General features: G+C 40.4%; 1 protein-coding gene across 14 annotated transcripts in view; it reads right to left on the bottom strand.

The window, feature by feature from the left end:
* Nucleotides 1-20,042, bottom strand: part of SDCCAG8 (SHH signaling and ciliogenesis regulator SDCCAG8) — a 245,817-nt gene that overhangs the window by 160,473 nt on the left and 65,302 nt on the right. For 13 of the 14 annotated variants that reach the window (XR_008424699.1, XR_008424700.1, XR_008424701.1 and 10 more), the window contains 3 exons: nucleotides 12,355-12,507; nucleotides 3,870-4,004; nucleotides 908-1,024 (listed from right to left, as the gene is read on the bottom strand). Coding sequence is in view for 11 of the 14 variants with exons in the window: in XM_019422827.2 (XP_019278372.2) it covers nucleotides 908-1,024; nucleotides 3,870-4,004; nucleotides 12,355-12,507 (405 nt within the window). In the remaining 3 variants the exon portion in view is untranslated. The remainder of the gene's footprint in view (nucleotides 1-907; nucleotides 1,025-3,869; nucleotides 4,005-12,354; nucleotides 12,508-20,042) is intronic. The other variant, XM_053909393.1, reaches the window with a different exon arrangement.

Raw genomic sequence — 20,042 nt, 5'->3', positions numbered from 1 at the left:
TTTTTAATACTTTTCCCAACTGTCTCTGTGTCATCTGCATAGAAAGTTGACAGGGTTGAAAGGGAAAATATGCTGGAAAGTATAATACAATGCTTTGAACTAGAAATATGTTTTGAAAAAATTTACCAAGAGCTACCTACTTTTAAATTGTGGTGTTTTTTTTAAAAAAAATATTGACACTGAAAACTCATTTTAATGGAATAGATTTATCAATCTGCTTTTGCTGAATATAAAGAATGAGAGCCTCCAATGTTCTGTACTGTAACATAAAAATAGAAAATCCAAAGTGAGTCTATTAGAATTGCCTCTCTAAAAACTTTATCCATGTCAACAATTAAAATTGGGAGTATCTACACGATCTCAACAAAGATATAACATAAAACATCTGTTCAGCTGAGACTGAAGTAAGCAGCATTTTCCCCTAACATTTCTAATTTCCCTGTATTTAGGCAAACGTATTCATGGTTATCTTAGTTAAAACTGGTTTCACTCTGCCAACAATCAATTTGATTGACATATTTACATATCAACTCATCTCATCTTACAAATTTTAAACTTTTTCACTTAAAATTGGATTCAAGTTGGCATCTTTCAAGAACTTTATGTACGTATATTTTAGGTTCAAACTGTGCATTAGAACATTTTTTTTTTTTTTTTACTTTTGTAAGTAATAGATACACATATCCAAATGTATTATTTATGACCTGTCAGATTGGGATTTTATATGCATGCGGCTGTATTCTCACCATTTCATGTGAAAGGTGATAATTTTAGGCAACTAGAAATGAAATTCTTTTAATAGTATAAACTGGATTGTTCCATTAGTTAGAAGCAATATAATAGAAATAAATAACTTACGTCTTTAATTAGGTCTTTAATTGCTGCAGTTACCCTTGTCATCTCTTACCTGATCTTTCATTTCAAGATCCCTTTTAGTTTTTGCTCTGTACTCTCTGTGCTCCTTCTCTGCCTCATCCTTCTCCATTTTGGTTTTATTCAACTGATAGCGCATTTCCCCACACACCTGTTAGATTGTAAAAACTACATCAATAGCTGCTGGAATCTACCAGGCAATGCCTGCAATTAGATCTTTTGGTGCCCCCTAGAGGTCATATAAATAAAATACAATAGAACTCTTCTAAGAATGGCATTTTCTGTTTAGAATATTCAATGTAATCTGTTAAGATGCGAAGGCAGTATCAGGTACTACTGAGTTTAACAACTTCAGATTACAGATAAAGAAATGTATTGAGAAATTTAAGTAATGTGCCCAAGATTTTTTTGTGGGAAAAATCGTTTCAATTGCACGCTATTATCCAAAATGCATTATCACCTCAATCTTAACTAGGTGAAATCATTAACTAAAATATTAAGCTATATCAATACTCATTCAAATTATTAAAGTTAAACAGACATTCTATAAAATAAAGGTTTCCCTTAAAGATTTGATCAATTAGGCTTTTATTTAAGAAATTTATAAAGGAATTTTTCTCTCTGCTAATAGGCTATATGATCGGTATTTAGGTGTGCAGTGGTCCTTAGTATTCACTACAATCTCTCAGATAATGTCAATCTTATGCACAGTGCTATGCACTTAAATTAAGAAACACTGTCTCGTAAGAGTCATAGACTGGAACCATGCACACTCTGCATTTATAACTGTAGCATTCAACATAAACGGAAAACATACATTTAAGTGAAATGATTTTAACATGTCATTAAATAATGGACACACACAGCATCCTAAAAGTGTTGTGTATCATCCCTTACACAATTTTTTTGTATAAATTTTTTTTTATACAAGGGCTCTACACACAGGTAAATATATTTGGTAAATGCAATTCAGCAGATAAATCTAAAGAAATTCTGAGCCTTTGAGATAACTGAGAACCTGAAGAGATTAACACACACGTCTGTTAATTCAGTCTCTGATTTACAAATACAAGTTTTTAAAAATTATGTATCATCCAATGGTTATAGGTGCTTGAAACCTTTCAATTTTGGTATTTATCCAAAAATACAATCAGAACTTTAGAAATTAGTTTTATCATTACTGAGGTATTAGAATCTTATAAAACCTCCATCTATCTCCTATGCTCAAACAAACAAACAAAAAAAACACTTTTAAAAATAAACCAATCTGACAGAGGAAAAAGTCAGTAAGTTTCTCCCCAGTGGCCCTCAAAATACTAGGAAAAGAATACAATTACTGAAAATTCTACTTGAAGTTCAAATTCAAATGCCCTGAATGTGTCAGAGGTGATCCCTCCCATTTCAAAAACACTAGTAATTTATAAAAAGTTATTAATTTTAAAGCTAAATAAAGTTTAAAATGAAGAATGACAGAAAAAAATTAGAGGGGCCCTAATTCCCTTTCTTTCTTGGTTCTTCACTATTCCAACCTATTCGATGTATATACATGAATGAAATGAAAAAAAACAAATTGATGCCAGGAAATAATAATTACACAGCCATGGTGTTTCAAACCTAATACCAACATATAATTATTGTGTAATAATAAATGCCTAAGCATTAAGTTTTATTTAAAGTTATTTTATCCCTTAATTTTATTTTTAAAGTTCCCTTGCCTTACTGCTTCCACGTTAGCATCTGCTAAGTTTATCCATGACACTTGAATTTCATCTAAAATAAACTAACGAATTAAACTGAAGTAGAATGATTTCATCTCAGGGTTGGAGCCACCTCAAGGCACCCTTCTGATGCTGGAGTGTTTTTTTGGACAGTTCTAAAGATAGAAGAGGCATCTTGACTGTACATGTTTCAACAGAAAGTTCTCTCCCTACAATGGACTGAACACTCACCACAGCTTTCTCCCTAATTCTGGATTAACCACTGTCACCCCTCTATCCCAACTCCCTTACATTTACCCTTAGCCTCCACACAAACATGATGATGATATTGGCAAATCTGATAGCTTTAAACCTCTATATTGGCTAACTTGAATTTTAGAAAGCAAATGGAGAATTAAAGAAATTCAAGGGAAAAAAAGAAAAAAATGGGCTTTGTTTCTTCTATATATTAAAGGCAATTGCAATTACTAAATTATAAAGCAACATTGGCATTACAAATGTGTCAACATTTAGGAAAATATGTTGATAGCTAAAATGCGACATGAAAAGGGTATACATTGCAAACAAAATTATCCGTGTACATTCTGGTAAAAAATATATCCATTTAATTTATTACATCATGCGTGCTCACACGCAGTTTCTTAGTTTTAAGGCAACTGCTTACTGATATCTACATGGACTTCTCGTGTTTCATAAATATGTACCTTACAGTGGCCAGTTGAGACTATTAAACATTTTAGTTCTTGGTTCACAAGTTTGTGATGCCCGAAGTGCAGACACTGTGATGTTTTGAAGTATAAATTTAAGGACCAATAAAATAAGACACTTAGTGTGAGAACCTTGATATTGAAGACCAGGTATGAAAAGGAATAGGAGGTAGAAAATTTTTTATTTTAAGCACACTCTTGGTGTTGTATATATATATGTCTTTTACTATTTTTGTGGGGACCAAACCAATGCTATCTCTGGCAAACATTTTTCCTAACTGTCTAATTTAGAGATGCTGGGATTATCACACATTCAATGACTAAAGTAGTGAAACTTGCTTAATGACAAGTCTGTCTCAGCCACTTTGAGTTCTTCAAGGACATTATTTGTGTCTAATTCATCTTTGTATTTTCAGCACTCATCAAAGGGCCTGCCAGTAATAAGCAAATGTTTGCTTAATGACCATTAGGTGGACCTTTTCTGTCTTAAATAACAAAACCTTTCTTTTCCGTGCTTCTTTCTGAGTTTTGTGCGTTAGAAAAAATTATAAACTAGAATCTCACTTTGTACCTTTGTGACATCCATTTCCTTGGAAGCAAGCTGGTTTTGAATTTCCTCTAGTTGGTTAATAGCTGAAATCTTCTCTCTTGTAACCTTTTCAACCTGGACCTCCAGTTGGGCAATATTTTGAGACAGGGACAATATCTATAGGAGGAAATGAAAGTCCTAAATGATAATGGCATTTGACAAAATAAATATTGAGAACACTGATGACCCAGCCATAAGAAAGAATGAGATCTTGCCACGTGCAACGTGAATCGACCTAGAGACGGTAAGTCAGAGAAAGACAAATACCGTATGATCTCACTCACTTGTAGAACTTAAGAAACAAAAGAAAGGGAGAAAAGAGACAAAAAAACCACAGACTCCTTAATACAGAGAACAAACAGGTGGGTACCAGGGAGGAGGTAGGTGGGGGGGGAGGGGTGATGGGTGAAACAGGTGAAGGGGATTAAGAGTGCACTTATCTTGATGAGCACAGAGCAATGTATAGAACTGCTGAGTCATTGTATGGTGCACCTCAGACTAATAAGACACTATGTAAAAAAAAAAAATCTTGAATTAATAGTCTTCACGTGGCCACTTGGTTCACTCTTAGATCATTTCTCTGTGGATCGGGTATGTCCATTTTTCCACCTCCTCCACTCACCCGTCCCCCATGACTCAAATATGTACCTCCTTCCCATTTATTCCTGGGTCTCTACCCTCATTTGGGGAAATACATAACAAGATGATAAAATCAAAGTTTGGGTTGAGACTTCAAGGTGAAAAGTTGTGGAAGAGGCTGATACAAATAAATTTCAGGGGCGATGTCAAGCAATCAGAGAAGTCTTGAACTCTTCTCTCACATGGAAGGATAAAAGGACTGGTCGGGAGAGCTGGAGAGGCAGATCTCTTTAGAGAGAGCAACGGAGATTCAATGGATCCTACTCTCCTTCCCCCCAACACCAACAGAGGAGGCTCTATGCACTTCACTTTGCTACACAAAACCACCAGGGCTCCTGTTATTTCCCCTCTCAGCCATTATCCCCTCTCCTCCAGGAAGTTTCTTTGACCCCTTGTTCCCAGCACAGAATAGGAGCCCTTGATGCACTCAGGGTTGCTATTCAGCTATTGTGTCCTGGGGGGGCCATGTCTGCTGTTTGCAGCTGACATCCACTCTCACAGATTTGCTGCTCATGCAGTCCTGTGGTTTCATATCTCGACTCTCACTCTGGTGTATGGCTCCCACAACAGCTTCTATATATCTCCATCACACCGCAAGGTCTGCACGCTTCCAACGATGTACTTATCTCACTCTGTTTAGTTGTCTGTTTCCACGTTAGACTGCAAGTTGCTCAAGGGCGTATCCCTCACCAAATGTTTGAGGAATGGATCACTGGAATGAACAGCTCTTCTGAGGAGCACTCCACTCTACGGATCTCAGGTTCTTAGTTTTTCTTCTCAGGGTGAGAAATGCTTTCTAGTCTTAGATTTAACCCATTTTACAGTTTTTTTTGTTTGCGGTTACATTTTACTCTGCTCCAGTAAGTCAAAATTTCCTAGACTCTTAATTTCTTATTTGTATTAGCAGCTTTGACGTGAAGAAGAAACGCTACCTTCCTCGAGAGTGAAACACGCAGAGATATCTATCAGTTTTTAATCTGGTAAACAAGAACTCATAACAAAATTGAAATAACATTTTAAATCTACCGTTGCACGCTGACATGGGTGTGAACTCAGTTTTCACAACTGAAATCAATAACTCGGATTTTGTGACACAGATCAAGATTGCCTTTGAATTACATAACGAACTAAAGTTGACACACATGAAATAATCAGCCCTGGTAGCTACTTTCTAATTAAATGGTAGATACATTCATTAACTTTTCTGGCGATTGTGGGGAATTGTGTATTTGACTTATGGTTTGTTTACATGTCCTTCTTATGGTTGAAAGATTGGCTAAAAGTCCAATTTGCACATAAAGCTACTTTTACTAATACCCAGCTACAAATGATTCTAATTCACATTATAATCTGAACTTGAAATTGAAATTCAAAAGAAGTTAAATGCAGCAAATAACAAGATTAATTTATATCCTTAATTTGAAAATTCAGGTTCATGAGTATCCATATTATGAATGTAATTCTAGCTTCTCTGGAACCATACCACAGCAGCAAACTTTAATTACCAGCTACTAAAAATCATATTTGTGTGAAGATGTATCTTATGGTAAACATATTAACATTGGTGGTTTTTGCAGTAAATATGCAGACATTTACCTGCTAACTGTAAATTGAGTCAGTTTCTATAATAAGCGTGTAACAAATCACATTCCTTCCATCTGACTCCCTCCCTCTGCCACCCATCACTTCTTCCCTCTGCCCACTACCTGTCTGCTCCCTCCTGTCACCCACTTCCTGAGGCCTCCGCTCCTGTTGTCACACCTCCTTTTTCCCCACGCCCACCATCTGGAAGTCAACATTACACCGCAGGAGCGTCTCCATCCACATCTGTTGCGGAGACACAAGTAACACGGACAGCTGCAACACTGCTGGATGTCCGGGGCGTTGACATCAGGCAAGTCCTTTAAACTTTGACAGGGGCAAGCAAGAGACAAGGACACCCAGGCTGGGACAGCTTGATGGAAATCTCTATACAAAGGTGGTCCCTAGTGTACTGAACACGGTAGAAAGTGGTACTCACTATACAACGGGTGCAAGAGTTAAGAATTCTAGTGATGGACTATTATCAAGGGAACCAACTGAAAAAAATGGGTAGACCATAGGGGGCGCTCAATAAATATGATCAATGGCCCACTGAACTAACAAACCTAGGGGCTCAGTGCAGCCAAGGACCATAACAGAAGACAGCAAACAAACTCACAGCAAGTCCTGCTCATGGGGGAATGATTCGAAATCTGTCTAGGTAGAAGACATCTGCTCTCCGAGAGCTTCCCACACACACGAAATTTAATGAGAATGAGTAAGAAGAAAGAAAAGAAAAAAAGAACAAAAAGAGAGAAGGAAAGCCTAAAAGTCTTACAAGCGTTCCTTACTGCTAGGAAATGGGGGGCGGCGAGAGGGGGCTCTTTAACACAAACTACAGAGCTCTCCCAGCGTTAGGATGAACTGTTCTGTCTCCCTCCCGGATACACTTCCTGTGCTAGGCAGTGGGATACACGTTCTCTCTTTTAATCCCCTTGGAGAAGGAATTATATGGGATTAATTTTTCAGTTGAAAAAAAAAACCAGGAGATTCTGAAAATTCAGAAATTTGCCTACGTGCATTCAAGCTAATGAATAAAAAGGAGAGCCGGGCTTTATATTCAAATCTGCCTGCTTTGCTAATACGCAGGTGCAAGAACTCCATCCACTCAGCCTACTCCTCCTTCTGTGCAGTAAGAATGATACTAGCCTCAAGCTGAAAGCCATTAAATGTCCGCTCTAAGCGAGGTACATCAGGTACTTCCGAGACATTCTTATTTAAGCCCATCAGTTCCTTGAGTAGATCAACTCCATTATTTACTCCTCTGAAATCTGGCGAGGTTAAAAGAATTGTTCAAGGTCACACAAAGGTCAGACTGGATTCAACTCTGAATCCTTTGACTCCAAAGCCACTTTCTGCCATTTCCTGGTGACAGCACTTGCCAGAATGTGAGAAGCACTTTCAGCTCTTCATTCAGACACTTTACTTAGGGCAGGACCTCGAGATGAAATGCCAGCCAAGGCTCACTGAGGGCAAGACACATGACCGGGTCTCAGCCATACATTGTATTTTGTTGCCACTTTTGCTCCTGGAATAATTATTAGTGTTAAGAAAGAGGCTGTTATACAAGAGCACCTGGAATGCTGCCTGGCACTCTCGGCCTTCCTTTGTCCTTCCTTATCAGGAATTCTCACCACCATATTTTTTTCAAGTGGAACCGCTCAGCAGGGCTAAAGGTTTCCACTGAACAGCCCCCAAATTAAGAGTCTCCATGGCGTGAATAATAGCTGGTCTTTGCTATTGGTCCTGTTCTTTGTCACACGCACAACACTCACTTCACAAAGTCCCCTCCCTCCACGCCTTATCCTTGTTGGTTCCAGCCAGCATCCCTTCCCTCATGCTCTGTATTTCCGAATCCTACTTACAGGTGCATATGCCACCTTCCTCCCCAGATCTTCCATGAGCTCAGGCAGACACAGACCGTTCTGATCCTCTGAGTTCACAACCTCTTAGTCACATGTTTCCAATGGCACAGGGCCTCTCTTCTTCCCCTGTGTTACATTCATTCATTCAACAAATACACATGGAGCACATTTTATGTGAGTGGGATGTGCCAAGCAATGACGATGTTAAGCAACCACACATTCAGGGGACTCGTGGTAAATTGGGGGAGACAAACAATTCAACAAGAATTTGCAATTAACTGAGTCACAGGAGACCATAGGAGAGACTCCGAATTCATCTCTGAAAGTAGGTGGTCTCAAGAAGAACTCTGAAGGATCAGTTAGGAAGGACACAGAGCAGAAGATTCCTCTAAGCAAGGGGCAAAGCACATGGAAACTCCTGAAAGAAAAATAGTAGAGCAGGATGGTGGTGATGCAAGGAAAAAGGTGAAGGGAGATGAGACTGGGAAACCAAAGACAGCCAGAGAAATGCAGAATCTGTGTGCAATGCTTAAGGATCCAAAATCTTATCCAAGGAGAGGCAGGGAGACAGGAAAGGATGTCAAAGCAAGAGACTGACATATTGCCTGGTTCGTTTTAGAAAGACCATCCTGGCTGTGGCTTAGGGGTGACACGGGAAGCAAGGAGAGTGCTCGGGGTTGTAGAAGTCATCCAGGGGTGACAATATGCATGGCAGGGAGACAGGGCAATGGGAAACTCCTAGGTGTCTGAATCTCTAGAATTTGGTGACTTCGTGATGAGTAGGGTAAGGGAGAGGATGGAGACAAAAATGCCAGCGAGATTGCAGAGTTGGGCAATCTCCCGTAGGAGAGGAAGTGTGGCAAGAGAAGCTGGTTTAGGAGATCACTAGAGAGCTGAGGATCTAGGAATCGTGTCACATACATGAAACCGGGAGCCACTCTTATGCCAAAGACATCAGAATATAATGCTCTCTGCTAAACTCTAGAACTTTCCATCAAGTTGCTTTCTGGATGCGTTTCCTTCATTGTCTCAAAGGCACTTTAAACTCTGAGCAAACTGAAAGGCACACATTATCATCCTCCCAAATCAAGAAATCCAGAGAAATCAAGGAAAGAGAACCTTCCATTTATTTATTTTCTAAAAGTAAGCTTCATGCCCAGCACAGAGCCCAACTTGGGGCTTGAACTCACCACTCTGAGATCAAGACCTGAGCTGAGATCAGCAGTCAGAGGCTTTAACCAACTGGGCCACCCAGGTGCCCTGGAAAGAGAATCTTTTAAAGAGAATAAGAACTGGGACACCTGGGTGGCTCAGTCGGTTGGGCGTCCAACTTCAGCTCAGGTCATGATGTCACAGTTCGTGAGTTCGAGCCCTGCATCAGGCTCTGTGCTGATGGCTCGGAGCCTGGAGCCTGCTTCAGTTTCTGTGTCTCCCTCTCTCTCTGCCCTTCCCCTTCTTGTGGTCTCTCTCTCTCTAAAAAATAAACAAACACTGAAAAAAATTTTTTAAATAAAAAAAATAAAGAGAATAAGAACTAACAAATATTCCCTAAAATTAGCACAAGGAGGACATAGCAATGGTAATTCCACTGGCTGTGGGCACAGAAGCTGAAATGCAGGGGCTGAAGAGGTAATCAGAGGAGAGAGCACAAAGACAGCATGTACTGACAGACCTCTCAAGAAACTGGACCATAAAGGGCAAGAGTAAGGAGGCACATGGAATTACTGAGGTGGTTTCCAACCTGGGATGCACACTGGAGTCACCTGGATCCAGTCTCCTGAATCCTACCCACGGTTATTTTCACATATTGGTTTGGGACGCAGACTGGACAATGAGATTTTGGAACTTCTGTGGCTCCAAGATTGAGAACCATTGGATTAGAAGAAAGATTGTTTCTTTCAATGGGTGAGAGAAACTCGAGGGGACTTTCCTGAGAAGGAGGAAGCTCCCTGAGGTAGAGGGAGAGAAAGGGACCGAGAGCAAGGGGAAAGAATGAGCGCAAGGCCTCTCCCATTCTGACAACGTTGTGTTGGGATGCTGGTGAAATCGTACTTGAAGGCACAGGTGAGGGGAAGATAAATATTGAAGTGGTTACCACTCACTGGCTTCAGTTTTCTTTGTTAGGTAAGTAAGACTCTGCTGAGAATGAGGGGAGTGAGGTATAGTAGAGAATTTGAGGAGAATAAAAGTGATTTACAAGAGTCTTTGGGGGTGCCTAGGTGGCTCAGTCGGTTGAGCGTCCGACTTCGGCTCAGGTCATGATCTCGCGATCTGTGAGTTCGAGCCCCGTGTCGGGCTCTGTGCTGACACCTCGGAACCCGCAGCCTGCTTCAGATTCTGTGCCTCCCTGTCTCTCTCTCTCTGCCCCTGCTCCCCCCTCAAAAATAAATAAACAAACAAAAAAAAATAGTCTTTGCAAATGGGCCCAAGATACCATCATTTCCACCGGGACTATGATAATTACCTCCCACCTGATCTCCAGGCATTTATTCCAAGTCTTCTTCCAATTTACTGACAGATGGAAGTTCTCAAATAGAAATGGCAGCATGACGCTGCCCAATTTCAAGGTGTTCAATGGTTTTCCACTTGGTTTGGGTTAAAACTTATAATCTTTCACATGGATTTTAAGGTCATTCCTGCTTTGGTCCCTGCATACTGCTCCAAACTCATCTCCCACTACTGTCCCCACGTCCTATGCCCCAGTCACCTGGGCCTTCTCTAAATTCCTAAAAAGTATATGCTTGCTAGCTTCAGAGTCTGGGGGGAGGGGGGTGCTGTTTCCCTGGGTCTGAAACTCTTCCCCTCAACTCTCACCTGACTACTACTCTTCGCTGTCGAGTCTCATTTTGAAAATCTCTTTCTTAGGAAAGTCTTCCATGGCTGCCTAGACTAGGTCAGATTTTCTCACGGTACCCTATACTGTACTTTTTTGCCTTTATCACAGTGGTAATTAAAAACTCATTTATGGAAGTGTGTGTTTAGTGTCTTCCTCTTCCCTCCTCTGTAAGCAGCACTGCACTGGTCCTGGGACACCCACACCCCCAAGCCCTCCAGTTACTATCTGTTGCCCCATGCTGAATGAACGGGAGAGAGGAGTGCATGGCAGGACTGCTGGAAAGCAGCAAGAGCACCGTGGACACTCAGGCCATGATACACCTTGGTGCCATCCGCAAGGCTCAGATCACCAATTCTGGCCAGAGAAGGTAAAGTTTGATTGACACATAGTGGGCTTTCCACAGGCACACTTTTGCTTTTTTAAAGGATAAGACAAGGGAATTTACAGTAAATAACTCAGGCACCCGTAAGACTTCAAATTCACTGGACAGAGTTGGTGATTTTTCTCTTTACGCATCCTCAGGATTACGTTGCCTTGCACATAGCAGATACTCAGGAGAGACACGTGCTGAATAAGGTCATTATCACACACTAGAATGTTATAGCACAGCATTCAGGGTACAAGCTGCGAGTTGCCGTAAACACAACAACAACATGTAACTGCTGTTTTGGTCATTTCATGGACCACATCTTGCTCAATTTTACTCTGTTAGAGCAACTTGAAAGCTAGGTTTCACTTATCTCTGTATTCCAGTTCCTTTTTTTTTTTTTAAGTTTATTTATGTATTTTGAGAGAGAGAGTGAGTGAACAGGAGAGGGACAGAAAAGAGGGAGAGAGAGGATACCAGGCAGGCTCCGCATTGTCAGTGCAGAGCCGGACGTGGGGCTCGACCTCACAAACCATGAGATCATGACCTGTGCCAAAATCAGGAGTCAGACCCTTAACCAGGTGCCCCTCTCTCTTCCAGTTTTTTACTGTTTCCCAAACACTGCCCATTTCAGGCCAGCTGTTCTTTTGGCCCTTCACTTCTCCCTTCTATTCATCCATCCGATTATGTTCACTATTCATCGGGTACCTGCTTTGTACCGTGTACATAATCACTTTTCCTTGGCCACTTGGTTTCTTACATGTGTTTTATCTTCTGCAAGTCTAATTTAAGAGTGGGGGATCAAGTGGGGGAGTCACTGCTCCTTGACTTCACCCAGGTTGAAATAAAATCTGGATATATCCACAGAGCACCTCCTTTCCTCTGAGAAACAGGAGACAGGGACTCAAACAGAATGGAGGGATCAAAGCAAATTTTACAATTTCACAGCATGGAATCCAATTGACTGTTTTATTTGGAGAGGTCCGAGAATATACTTTTCTCGAGAAATACATTGGAAAAATGGAAAATGTTTCTGAACTCTAAATTATAAGCAATTGGCTACTTACAAGATTTTTAAAATTTAGAGTTCACTCAAAAATTGTAGCCTACAGCATTATCAGTGACATCACCACAAACATTTCTGCTGCAGGGCAGGGAACAAACTGAATCCACAGGTACCTTTGATCCCAGGTCCTCCTTTTCTTTTGTTAGGTCCTTTTTCATCATCTCTTTCTCAAAGGCCCTTTTTTCTTGCTGCGATGCGAGTTCTTTTTCAAGTCGCTCTTTCTGCCTCTCCAGTTCGTTCTTCAACTGTTCACATTGGATTAAAGCCTGCCAAAGTAAGATGGAGGGAAATGGGGTCTTAGAGTTTGGAAAATGTGAGGGGAAAATGAGATAATTAAGCCTTGATTTTACTTAAAATCATCACAACTCGCTGTAAAGCCCATTAGAACAATTTTATACTCGTTTGTCAATACCAATTACAGATCTAAAATACTATTCAAATGGTACATTTATTCACGTATTTCAATTTTCATAATTAACGCTGTATTAACTAAGCAACTAAAAGAATTCAGATTAATGGACCCCGATGAAGGCCACAGATGAGTCCAAATTTGGAAAAGGGCATCAGAAAACTCAAGCATTCTCATATTATATTTCAATTATATATCATGTTTATACTGAATGAAATATGTGAGTCTCCAGTTTAACTGATTTTTCATTTGCTCCTGGTTAAACAGATCAAAACTGAAAATGAGATGAGTTGGTTATTACATACAGGCATCTATTCTTAACATTATCAAATAATCGAGGTTCCTGAAACTTGATTAACTAAAGTAAAAATTAGGTAATAATAAAAAGTTTAGACAAGGAAAGACTCAAAAGAACATTTACTACCTAGTTTTATGAACTAAGAAGTACCATCTTTCACCGCTGGTATTTTACGAGTCCATAATTGTTCTTAGTCTCAATTTCCCACTCTGGATTTCTAGAAGTAAAAACTTTCTAACTTCCTTTTGACTACATTCACAGTGTCTTTATGTGTAACACCCAACAATAAACTAGCTTCAAAATCCCAATTTTAAAAAACCCCTATACAGCTAAGGTGCTTGACAGAAAATCTGAGTCATTCTATGGTGTCTTATTCCAGTGGCTCTTATCTAATATCCAATATCCACCTCATTCAACAGCTACGTTCCCCTAAATTGGGAAGCCAAGAAACCCAAGTCTCATATGACCTACAAACTGTGTAAGTATGTATCAAGTTACAAGTGGGATAGGGTCACATTTGTTGTCTCAGTAAGCACCACAGGCTTTATGCGTAGCTCTGCTTCCCTCTGGAGAAAGCTACAATAAATATAAACAATAAATAATCTAGGGTATGACAGGTGAATTTTCTTCTCTTCATCTGGAAAGCATTAAATCCTAATTTCCTTCAAACTCTTCTGGAAAGTTGCTGTACTCCTAGTTATAAAATACGAGGGTAAAACTTAATTGTCTCAGATTAACTGACAAGCATATACAGTAACTGAAAAATGATTCTCCCAGGGACTTGGTCCCAAGTCCAATTCTAGTTGAGGATGCCTGTAAAATAAAATTTTACATTAGATTTTAAAAGAAGTGAAAAAGCATAGTTTTTCTATAATTTAAGCCCTTAGAGCTTGATAGATTATGAATTTGAGATTTCTGTGCTTCAGAACACAATTGCTGTTGTGAAAAAGATTTTCTATGAACCTAATAAAAATGTTCATAACTTTTGCAGATAGAATACAACTGGCATGAAAGAATAAAATGACTGTTGTATATAAAGCTTTTTCATTGAACAACAACTCAGGAGTCAACATTATGAAGCACAGGAACAGCAGAACACGACTGCTGAAGGTCTAAACATCAGGTTAACATGAACAGCAACCAAAGAATCACTTCCAAGAAGTTCAGTCCATTCGGGAACAAGGAACAGTAAATGATCCTGACAGGATAAGAGGCCTAAGCCAAGGTAAGACGTTATAAACACAAAGTCCAAAGCAAGAAGTTGTAAATCACTTAAAAGCAATGCTGAAGCCTCGGTTTCTGTGGATGGCCTTCTCCTGGTTAGGACTGGCCACCACGGAGAGGTGATGATGAGGAAGTGTGAAGGCATACTTTTATTTGTCTTGATTTTCATATCTATGCCTGGTCACAATGAAGAAATTAAGGATCAGTAACACTTGTACTTAGAAAAGTGATTTAATCTTTCTAGAGGTATCTCTCTTACCACGGACCTCACACACTAGATAGATCACAGAGAACTAAACAAGTATTTATACACTCTTTCCATTAAAGCTTCCCTGTTTTGTTCCAGGGCTCCCTCTCCTAGTTTCCGGAATCCCTCCCTGATTCTGCTTGTCTAACCATCTGGTAAAGGCATAATAACTGAATTCTCACAAGTGAGGTCAGTAAATGGTCAGTGACAACTAACTGAGAGATGTCCAGAGGGGACCAGGATGATTTGGGACCTGTAGCTGCCATTGCTCCCAAGAGGGTGGATTCTTCAAGTCCCTGAGCACGGCCCCTTTTCGGTGGAAATGGCTGTGGCTCTTGAGGAGCTGAATTATACTATTCCCCCACCCAGTAGACTCAATCCTCAAGGAACCTTTTCTCTTCTGGGACATTTCTTTCATTTGTGGTTATTCTGTGCTGGCCACATTAACACCCTTTTTAAGACATAATTTATTGGACTTGATATGCCCAGTTCTAGTTTTATTAAACCAACAAGTTTTTTGGGGTCAAAAAATTTTCCAAATGGGGTCTTAATGGGGTCAAAACATTTTCCAAAACAAATTTATATCTCGTCAACTAAATTTTTCAAAATAGGAAATCTATTTTAGGACACATGAAAGTCCTTCCCAAGTGTTAGAGTTGGGTTCCTAGAAACCTTCATGATCAAAGAATTCATGATTCAAGAATTCAAGATCTTATGAGAAATAATAGAATTCATACTTAAAAAATTAAATTTAAAATTCACGTGAAAACTTGTGACAATGTTTTCATTTTGATGAACTACAACCCACAAAATAAAAATGATTGTCAACATGTTTTAAGCATTTAACTCATGAATAATGAAAAGTATTGATTTTCAATTTATAAACTTGCTACTAGAAACCTATCAGTCTCTATCTCCCATTTTCAAGATGTTTATGATTTTTGTTTTGTGGAAGATAATATACGTATCAAGAAGCATATGTTCTCTGCCTGTGCTTGTGATCAAATGGCCGATTGCTTTCTGATCTTTTTACTTTAGGTTTATAATTTTCACCTTTCTGACTCTACTATAGTGTAAGAAAAATAATAATTTGGAAAGGAAAAAAGTTGGGGGACATTGATTCAACCTCCTGGGATTTTTGTTGTTGTTGTTTTTTTTAATCTTCCCTTGGAGGGTTATCTCCTTATAGAGATGGTCATGATAACTTCATGCCAAAGGCAACAATTTCTCTTCAAATAGAAGCAAGCAGGTCTAAGGCCTGGTTAACCTCTTCATCTTGAAGCTTTACCAAGGCATCACTACAAAACTTCTGCTTTTCCACCCTCATTTTTTGAGGTTATTTTTTTTCCTCTATTTTAAAATTATCCCTGGTTGTAAAGACTTGCAATTTCAAAGAAAACCAAAAATATTTATTAGCCACTTACTATGTGCCAAATACTTTGCTAAATAGCTTACATGGGTCAATTTATTTAACACTCTTGCTAAATTTTAAATAGTTCTTTTTTTAAATGTTTATTTATTTTGAGAGAGACAGAGAGACAGAGTATGAGCAGGGGAGGGGCACAGAGAAAGGAAGACAGAGAATCTGAAGCAGGTTCCAGGCTCTGAGCTGTCAGCACAGAGCTCAACATGGGGCTCGAACCCATGAACCGCAAGACCATGACCTGAGCAGAAGTTGGAGGCTTCAATGACTGGGCCTCCCCAGGTGCCCCGAATTTTAAATAGCTGTTATCACTCAGCTGAAGAAACTGAGCAGCTTTGAGACATTAAGTAACTTGCCCAAGATCACAGACTTAAAAAGTGGTAGGGGCGCCTGGGTGGCTCAGTCGGTTAAGCAGCTGACTTCGGCTCAGGTCATGATCTCACAGTCTGTGAGTTCGAGCCCCGCATCGGGCTCTGTGCTGACAGCTCAGAGCCCGGAGCCCGTTTCAGATTCTGTGTCTCCCTCTCTCTCTGACCCTCCCCTGTTAATGCTCTGTCTCTCTCTGTCTCAAAAATAAATAAACGTTAAAAAAAAAAAAAAAAAAAAAAAGGTGGTAGAGGGGCGCCTGGGTGGCTCAGTGGGTTGAGCATCCGACTTCGGCTCGAGTCACGATCTCAGGGTCTGTGAGTTCGAGCCCCGCATCGGGCTCTGGGCTGATGGCTCAGAGCCTGGAGCCTGCTTCCAGTTCTGTGTCTCCCTCTCTCTCTGCCCCTGCCCTGTTCATGCTCTGTCTCTCTCTGTCTCAAAAATAAATAAAAAACGTTAAAAAAAAATTTTTTTTTAAAAAGTGGTAGAATAGATGGGGCGCCTGGGTGGCTCAGTCGGTTGAGCGTCTGACTTCAGCTCAGGTCACGATCTCGCGGTCCGTGAGTTCGAGCCCCGCGTCGGGCTCTGGGCTGATGGCTCAGAGCCTGGAGCCTGCTTCCGATTCTGTGTCTCCCTCTCTCTCTGCCCCTCCCCCGTTCATGCTCTGTCTCTCTCTGTCCCAAAAATAAATAAACGTAAAAAAAAATTAAAAAAAAAAAAGTGGTAGAATAGAGCGATTCCGCAGCTGAATCTATGCATGGCATTACAACTTTCTCGTGTTATAGATTTATTTTCTTATAAAATCCTTAGGTTTTCACTGCCATTGTCAATGTAAGTATATAACATAAAATAATTCCATGTACTTAGAATGCAATATGCAAAATGGAACACTAGATGGCAACAACAGTCAAGGAACTAGATAGAAGAGGGGCTCAACAATCAAGTAGTTGTTTTTAAAATTAAAATATGTATGCCATTTTACTCTTTACTCTCACGAAGCAAAATCCCTAATATGTTGTAACATCCCTGAGAGATAAAAACTAGTAGATCTGCATTGTATTTTGTAAACTGCTTGGAAATCAGTCCCTGCGTTATTACTAATTCAATGATGCTTAGAAATCGGTTCTGCACTACTTACTAATTGAATGAAAAATGCCTTGGATTCCCAATACACAATAGCTTCTTTTGTTCTTAACTGTTAAATTTTTAAAAGCACTAATTACAAAATTCATATTCATAGTTAAAGCTAACAATTGACTTTAATTCAATTCAACAAACATTGTGCAATGAACATGTGAAGGATATAGTGATAGATGTCACAGACCTGACTTTTAAGGTCTTTTGGTGGTGAGAGCTATGTAAACAGCTACCAAAATTCTATACAGCTCAGTCAAATATGGAGGAGGAAGAGATTAATTCAAACAAGAAGGGGCTGGGGAAAACTTTGGGGAAGACTGCCACCTGAGTTGAGCCTCACAGGTTGAATAGATAGATCAATACAGTGCTGTAAAGTGTAGCATAAGCAAATTCATGGTCACATTCAGGAAGGTCACATTCCTGACCTTGTAAGTCACATTCAGGAAAACTGTAGGTCACATTCAGGAAACAGCACAGGTCATATGAAAGAGTGTAGTGAAAAATAGCGGGGGGTGGGGGGACATATTGTAAAAGATCTGGCAGGTCATGCTTTTATTGTACTGCAAGAAGGGAGCTCCCAGAACAGGGAGCATTACAACTGAGGAGGACTTTGGCAACAGTGGGAAAGATATACTGGAACTGGAAGAGGCCTGAGCAAGACCAGTAGAAAGCTAATGCAATCATCTACATAGGTTGCGTAACAGTATGTTAGGACTTGAGCCAGGAAGGAAAGGGTGGGCATAGCTTAGGAAAAGACTCAAAAAACCGAGAGCTTGGCAACTGATTGGATGTTGAGAGCGAGGGATGGGGAGAAGCCAAGATATTTTAGAGGCTGTGAGCCAGGGCTGTTGGTAAGATGAGGGAGCCAGTATCTGAGGAGAATACAGAAAATGGTAGAATGAAAAGGAGTGGTGGACAGGAAAATAGAGAGGAACAATAATTTGTGCAGATTTTCAGATGCTAATGGAATATCACCCATATACAGGGGTCTAGGAGCAGCAAGAAACGGGGGTGTGGTGCTCAGGAGGGCTGGTACAGCTAAAGGCACAGGGTGGGGGTGTTCCAATGAAGGGAGGATTTTGGAGAGACAAATTCTTGGCAATTAGGACGACACGGGTGGAAGGAACTCCTGACTGAGGAATGTCGGTGTTGAAGGCTTGTGGAAAATAAGAGAAAAGAGATGGAGAGGAGAAGAAAAAGCATACAAAGAGGATGACTCCCACAGGAGTAAATATCAGATAAATCAAGGGGAAAAGAGGACGTGTTTATAACAGGCCAGCCAATGGCTTCCTAGACGGCAGAGCTGGAGTCGAATGAAGGCAGAGATGAGGTCACTGGGTTTAGTAATCAGGAAATGAGTGGTGACCACTGAGTGAGCAATTCAGTAGCATGAAATCAGACTACATTTTGTTGAACGCCTGACTGCAGTGTGTTCAGAAGGGAACAGAGAGCTTCGAAGGTGAACGCCTGTTTTGAAAGGTCCGCCAGTAAAATGGCGGTGGGAAGGTAGGCAATTACGTGGAAGCTGATCAAGGGAAGGCTGCCTCTTGTTTGTTTAAACAAGAATAACAGCTGTAGACAGGATGACAGGGGAAACAGAGGAGAGGGAGGGACAGAAGATACAAGATGTGGTGACTAATGGCTCAGACTCCCTGAAATCCTCCAAGCAGGAGGCTTCAAGAACTTAGAGAAAGAGATCCATCTTGGGAAGTAAGAGGGCCAGATGAGCAAGAAAAAATGAGCAGAAGACACGTTTGAGGGATGAAAAGGTGGTGAAGGGGCTCTTGTCAGTTGGTTGTGATGTCAGTGACATAGGTTGGCCATGGAGTGATGAGCTAACAGCGGAGCTGGGGAAGCGTGGGAAGTAAAATTCCTGCCTTGAGTGGTGAAGGCGGTCAACTACAAAGGAAAGAATTGCTAAACAGTACTTCTAAACAACCAAAGGTGACCGGTACCACTCTCCTGTGGAATTCATTCTGTGGCTTTCTTCAGCAATGCTTGACAGGCTGAAAGTAGCAATAAAAAAAAAAAAAAAAAAAAAAGCGCGATCGGGCTTTCGCTTGGCACCGGCAAAGTGGGTAAACCGGAAAGATAAGAATAAGAGAATTCTAGACTGTTAGTGAAAACAGGTTGCAATTTCCTTAGTGAGTGGATGCTGGGTACTATCAGGGGCCAAGCACTATGCAAGGTACTAAAGATTTCATAGTGATCGAGATGGGTAAGTTCGTTCCTGGCAGAAATTTTAAAGCTTAATGAAAGATAAAGACAAACAAGGAATAATAATACGCTTTGATAAATGCTGTAATGAGAGTTGTTCTTAGCTGGAGGCGATTCCGCATGCATACACACACGCACACACACTCTGGGAAGCTGTAGCAATGTATGGAGATATCCTTGGTTGTCAGAACTTGGGGAACAGGAGGTATGCTGTTGGCATCCAGTGAACAGAGGCAAGGGTTGCTGCTAGATATCCTATGGCATGCGGGCAGGATAGCCTGTACAACAAAGAATTATGTTAAAGTCCACAATGTCAATAATGCCAAGGTGGAGAAACCCTGCTCTACAGACACATAAGAGGTACATCAAATCTAGGCACGGGAGAACAGAGATTTTCTTTTCTTTTTTTTCTTAAAGAGAGAGGGTGCAAGTGAGTGAGGGGCAGTGAGAGAGAGAGAGAGAGAGAGAGAACTGGGGCTC

This window comes from Panthera pardus, unplaced genomic scaffold (genome assembly GCF_024362965.1).
Source record: "Panthera pardus isolate Hobbes unplaced genomic scaffold, ASM2436296v1 HiC_scaffold_21, whole genome shotgun sequence".
NCBI lineage: Eukaryota > Metazoa > Chordata > Mammalia > Carnivora > Felidae > Panthera > Panthera pardus.
Note: the sequence above shows the minus strand (reverse complement) of the source record. Positions and strands in the feature narration are given on the sequence as shown.